Raw genomic sequence first — 6,186 nt, forward strand, 5'->3', positions numbered from 1 at the left:
GTGATTTCATGAATTTGAGGTTTAATTCATAGTTGTTGATGTTATTTTGATGATTTAATCGTACGAGCAAATCCATATGATATTTTTGGACTTGTGTGCATGTTTAATTTGGAGCCCAAGGGCTCGGGTGAGTTTTGGATAGGCCACAAAGTGAAGTTGGACTTAAGAAAACTGCTGGTGTGTTGCAGGTATGCACGCTTCGCAATTCCGAAGATGGGCCGGGCAGGGAGACTTTCGCATTTTCCAAGCTCAATGTCGCAAATTCGACTTCAACGGGGACCGCAATTGCGAACAGTAGTTTGCATTTGCGAAGAAAGCATGACTGGCTTACCTTCGCATTTGCGAAGCCTGGGCCGCATTTGCGAGTTCGCATTTGCAAACCTGACATCGCAAATGCGATATCTGCACCTGTGCAAATTATAACTTAGACGAAATTTCTTCATTTTTCATACACTCTCAAACCCTAAGCTCTCTTGGGCGATTTTCCAACTTAAAGATCTTCTCCAAATAATTAGTAAGCTATTTCTAACTTATTTTCTTCAATCTATAACATCTTTTTACATGATTTCAATTCAAAATCAAGGGTTTTACAAGGAAAAATTGGGTGATTTTGGGTAGAACTTAGGATTTTCAAATTTTGGGGATTTGGACCTTGATTTGAGGTCCGATTTCAAAACAAATTATATATTTGAGTTCGTGGGTGAATGAGTAATCGGGTTTTGGTTCGAACCTCAGGTTTTGACCAAGTAGGTCCGGGGTCGATTTTTGACCTTTTGGGGAAATCATTTGAAAACCTATTTTCATGCATTAGAATTGGTTTATTTAGCATTTATTAATGTTATTACGTAAATTGTGACTAGATACAAGCGGGTTGGTGGTGGAATCAAGAGGTAAAGCAGTAGTTGAGGCTTGATTGTGTTCGTGGCATTGAGGTAAGTGTTTGGTCTAACCTTAGCTTGAGGGAATATGAGTTGTGGTCTTATTTGCTATATGTTAATTGTTGAGTACGACGTATAGGTGTGGTGACGAGTATCTATATGCCAGTGTTAAGCATGCACGTGAGTCTTATACTATGATTGTGGTGACTCCGTTATGTGTTGTCCATGCTTAATATGATAATTTCTAATGTTGAACAAGGCTCATGAAAATATTCTTGGTAATTGAACCTTTTAATTAGAGCATTGACACAAGTTGAGAATTGAGTTGTGAAGTAATTGTGGAAAATAAAAGAGGTTTATGATATTGTTTCCCTTGCCAGGATATTATTACTTATGATATTGTTTCCCTTGCCGGGATGTTATTGCTTATGATATTGTTTCCCTTACCGGGATATTATTGTAATACTATTTTTCCCTTGTCGGGATTCTATTGTGATTTTATTGATTCCCTTGCCCGAATTGCTTTGTGATTGTTGTTTGAGTAAGGAAGAGTGTAAAAGCACGAAGGGTGATGCCGTGCGTGATATTTGTGAGTAAGTGTTAATGCACGAAGGGTGATGCCGTACCGATATTGTAAATGTAAAAGCACGAAGGGTGATGTCGTGCTATGATATGAGTGATAATGCACGAAGGATAATGCCGTGCCATGATTATGTGAGGTAAAAGCACGAAGGGTGGTGTTGTGTTGAATATATTGATTATTATGGTGATAATGAGAGTAAAAGCACGAAGGGTGATGTCGTGCACTTGTTATTGTTCTCCTTATTCTTGCTCATAGTTGAATTTTGGTGTTCTGTATGCTTTTTTACTGAATTTCTGTTTGTACGTGATATTTCCCCCGAGCCTGTTTTCCCTTCCCCATCTTTAAATGCTAGTTTATGTCATTATTTTTTGTTGTATATGATATAACTGTATAGGTTTTTTGGTAGTCTTGTCCTAGCCTCGTAACTACTTTTCCGAGGTTAGGCTCGACACTTACTAGCACATAGGATCGGTTATGCTGATACTACACTCTGCATTGTGTGCAGATCCCGGTGTTGGAGCTTTTAGACCATAGTGAGGTTGCTGCCTTCAGTCCAGCGGCGGAGACCCGAGGTAGCCCTGCAGACGTCCGCAGGCCTTGGCATCCCCTTTTATCTTTTCATTATGTTTTTTTGTATTTCAGAGACAACTTTGTATTTTCATTCAGACCACTGTTTGTAGTATTCGTAAATGGTCTGTGACATTGTGACACAAATTTTGGGTAGAGTTGTTTGTTGGATTTGTACTAGTATTTGGTTAAACTATTATATTTAGTCTTCCACATTTCTGTTTATTATGATTATTCCGCTGTTGATCACATGTAAATTCGTAAATGTTAAAAGGTTAAGGAAAAGGGTAATAAATCTATAATACTCGGCTTGCCTAGCTTTCACGAGTAGGTGCCATCACGACTTTCGATGGTGGAAAATTCGGGTCATGACAATAGTAATACCCGACTTGAGCCAATTTTACTTGCATTGTTTGAACACCCAATTGGGCTTAAGAAAGCCAATTAGGGCAAAGTCACTCAAACTACCAAGAGGTATAGGGTGAGTAATTTTGTGTAAAGGTTATATCATGACCCCAAATATAACAAGCGTGTCCTAAATTTTAGATCCCATTAGATACTCACCTAGGTGTAAGTCACTTTCCTAGTACTTTTTATCAATTGAGAAAACTTTTACAAAATATTGTACTTAGATTATTTTCAGCAATCAATAGCATTAAAAGTAGAATAGTAAAAAATCTAAAGCATGGTTAGAAGTGCAATTAAAAGCAACACCCATAGCTAGATTAGATAGAAACCCAACTCCCAACCAATATTAACTCCCTGTGGAAATCAATCCCGACCTTTTGGGTAAAAGCTGCATCGACCACTTCTTTTTCATTATATAGTGGTGTAGGGTTGGAGCCGATCATTTTTTGGCATCGTTGTCGGGAAGTTAAACGGTTTTGGCTATCTATTTAACTAGTTGTGTGACTTGTTTTTATTTCCTTCTATTTTACTAACTTGTGTGAGTTAATCGATTCCGGTATAAAATGGCAAATAATGATCCTATCAGAAATGTTCTCCCGGGGGAGGAGGTAGATTAAAATGCTGAATATGAGGTACTTGTAGTACCTCAAGCTCAAAGAAGAGGCCGCCAGGTCAATGAAATTATTCCTGACCCTCCCCTAGCTCCTCCGCGAGTAGCTCCTTGGGTGCTTCCAAATGAAGTACGCAAGTGTAATTGTCCCACCTCGGATCCGGGGGGGAGGGGCAATTTCCAGATTAAAAATTTCATGTTGACCTTATTGGAGCAAAGAGGGAACTTCACAAGAGCTCCCCATAAGAATGTATATAAAATCTAAAGGGCTTTGTGGATACATGTTGGGGAAGCAAACAAACAAATGTGTCAGAGGATGCATTGAGAAGGAGATTGTTCCCTTTTTCACTTAGAGGGAAAGCTTTGGACTGGCTTGAAAGACTCCCCAACCATTACATCACTACGTAGGATGAGTTGGCCGACAAGTTTATAGCCAAGTTTTTCTCACTGAGACATATGAACCCCTTTATCGGGGTATGTTAAGGCCTATGAGATTCTTGATGAGATGGCTGACACTTCGTCAGCCTGGCAGAGTCGGGAAAATGTTCCTTAGAGAGACCCTAATGTCATAAATTTTCACAAGGAACTTCAAGACCACGGACAAGCCATAGCTGGGTTGACAACAACTATGAACCAGTTAGCTAAAGCACAACTTCAGCAGATTTAGGGACTAAAGCAAGTAAACGCAATGGAAGAGGTTAATCTATTGGTAAACAAGAGGAGACACCATGGGAAACAAATGCAAAGCAATCAAGATCAATATGAGAAAGGTAGCAGTGGTTACAACCAAGATGATGGGTACTGTGAGCAAAGTGAAGAGGTTTGTATGCCAACAACTATCAAGGACAATGAGGTAATACTCCATATCAACAATGGAGATCACAAGGAAATAATCAGAACTGGGGCAACCAAGCCCAAAGAAATTGGAACAATAACAACAACTCCAACGATTGGGGGAACACCAACTAAAATTGGGGTAATAATAGCAATTGGGGTGGCAACAACAACCAAGGAGGTTGAAATAATGGTAATCAAGGTAATTGGGGGTTGGGTTTTCAAAGGCCTCCAACATTTCAACAACCAAACAATCTGCCTCCATTTCCGTCCCAAGGTCCTAGCTCGTCTAACAATGAGATGGGACAGATTGAGTCAATGTTTGAGCAAATGATGAAAAAGAACGCCGACTGTGATGCCCAATTGGCGTCCTATAATACTTCTATCTGCAACCTAGAGGTTGAACACTTGGGATTTCGAAAGCTTTGAACACTCGCCCTAAGGGAGCACTACCTAGTGACACGGTAGTAAACCCAAAGGGTGGGAACAATATCGGCCATGCAATGGCGGTGACCATAAGGAGCGGTAGAGGTGGTGAAGCAAGTACCTCCAAGCAAAAGGAAGTTGTGAGTGATGATGGTGAATTGCAAAATAAAGATGATCCTATAGTTTTTAAGCAAGTAAATGAAGAGAAGTTGGATGGTGAGGTGAGAATTGATTGTCATAACAATGAGGAGGAGACACAAAATGACGTGAACCCGTCTAGGAAATACGTGATAGACATACCGAAAACGGTAATGCCTAAAGCAAGGATCCTTTGCTAAGGCCTCCTCCACCTTACCCTCAAAGACTTACAAAGCAGAAGAATGAAAACCAGTTCAAGAAGTTTATTGAGATGATGAAAAATTTGTCGATCAATGTGCCCTTGGTGGAAGCTCTTGAGCAAATGCCGGGATATTCCAAGTTTATGAAAGACTTGGTAATTAAAAAGAGATCTATGGATTGTGAGACCATCAAAATAACTCATCAAGTGAGTGTCATTGTGCACTCGATGGCTCCAAAGCTTGAAAATCCCGACGCATTTACCATTCCATGTACCATTGGGAGTGCGTATTTTTCAAAGGCCTTGTGTGATTTGGGAGCAAGTAAAAATTTGATGTCTTACTCTGTATTCAAAGATTTGGGTATTGGTCAACCGAGAGCTACTTCAATTAGATTGCAAATGGCCGATAGAACAATGAAGAGGCTGCTTGGTATTATTGATGATGTTCTTGTCCGAGTTGACAAGTTTATTTTGCCTGCGGATTTTGTGATTCTCGACTGTGAAGTTGACTATGAGGTACCGATAATATTAGGAAGGCCTTTCCTAGCAATAGGTAAGGAATTGGTTGATGTGGAAGCAGGAGAGCTCACCTTCCAGGTGGGTGACGAAAACGTTATCTTCCACATATGCAAATCAATGAGGCAGACGAATAGTACTAAGGTTTGTTCTTTTGTGGATCTGGTGACGGAGGTGATAGTTGATGACATGAGTGCCATGATTAATGTGGAAGATCCTTTGGAAGCTGTATTGTTGAACCATGATGTCACCGAGGATGAAGTATTGGTAGAGTATGTCAATGCCTTGCAAGGAGTGGGTTCTTATTCCTATGAGCCCCATAAACGAGTTATTATTCCTATGAGCCCCATAAACTTCCCTTGGATCTTGAGAACAGAAAGACTCCACCAACAAAGCCCTCAATCGTGGAACCTCCCGTATTGGAGTTGAATCCTTTGACTCCACAACTTAGGTATGAATCTTTGGGACCTTGTTCCACTTTGTCTATTATTCTTTCTTCGTGCCTTACTAACGTGCAGGTAGATGTCACCCTTGAGGTACTTCAAATAAGAAAGAGGTCAATTGGATGAACTCTAGTTGATATTCGGGGGATAAGCCCCGCCTTTTACATGCACACGATTATACTTGAGGATGATGCCAAACCCTTTGTGGAACATAAAAAGAGGTTGAACGAGGCTATGCAAGAGGTCATCAAGAAGGAAGTTATCAAATGGCTAGATGCAGGGGTTGTGTACCCCATCTTGGATAGTTCATGGACTTTACCGGTACAAAATGTACCGAAAGGGGGGGTATGACTGTGGTCACAAATGAGCAAAATGAGTTGATCCCCACTAGGACTGTCACCGGATGGAGGGTATGCATGGACTACTGGAAGCTGAACAAAGTGACCCACAAATATCATTTTCCATTGCCTTTTCTTGATCAAATGCTGGATAGACTTGCTAGGCGTTCCTACTACTGCTTTTTGGATAGGTACTCAGGCTACAACTAGATTATGATTGCACCAGAGGACCAGGAGAAAAGCACC

At 40.5% G+C, this 6,186-nt stretch overlaps 1 protein-coding gene across 1 annotated transcript; it reads left to right on the plus strand.

Annotated features, from left to right (window-relative positions):
- Positions 1–4,383: 4,383 nt before the first annotated feature.
- Positions 4,384–5,588, plus strand: LOC138889945 (uncharacterized). Its single transcript, XM_070173294.1, has 2 exons — positions 4,384–4,614; positions 4,698–5,588. Exons 1-2 carry the CDS (start codon positions 4,384–4,386, stop codon positions 5,586–5,588), a joined length of 1,122 nt encoding a protein of 373 aa, XP_070029395.1.
- Positions 5,589–6,186: the final 598 nt, after the last annotated feature.

This window comes from Nicotiana sylvestris, chromosome 1 (assembly GCF_000393655.2).
Source record: "Nicotiana sylvestris chromosome 1, ASM39365v2, whole genome shotgun sequence".
In the NCBI taxonomy this organism is placed as follows: domain Eukaryota; kingdom Viridiplantae; phylum Streptophyta; class Magnoliopsida; order Solanales; family Solanaceae; genus Nicotiana; species Nicotiana sylvestris.

Excerpts from the sequence above, each read along its gene's own strand:
- LOC138889945 (XM_070173294.1), top strand. The coding sequence starts at position 4,384 with ATGGCGGTGACCATAAGGAGCGGTAGAGGTGGTGAAGCAAGTACCTCC. Across the intron at positions 4,615-4,697 it reads TGATAGACATACCGAAAACG|TTCAAGAAGTTTATTGAGAT; the intron begins GTAATGCCTAAA and ends AATGAAAACCAG.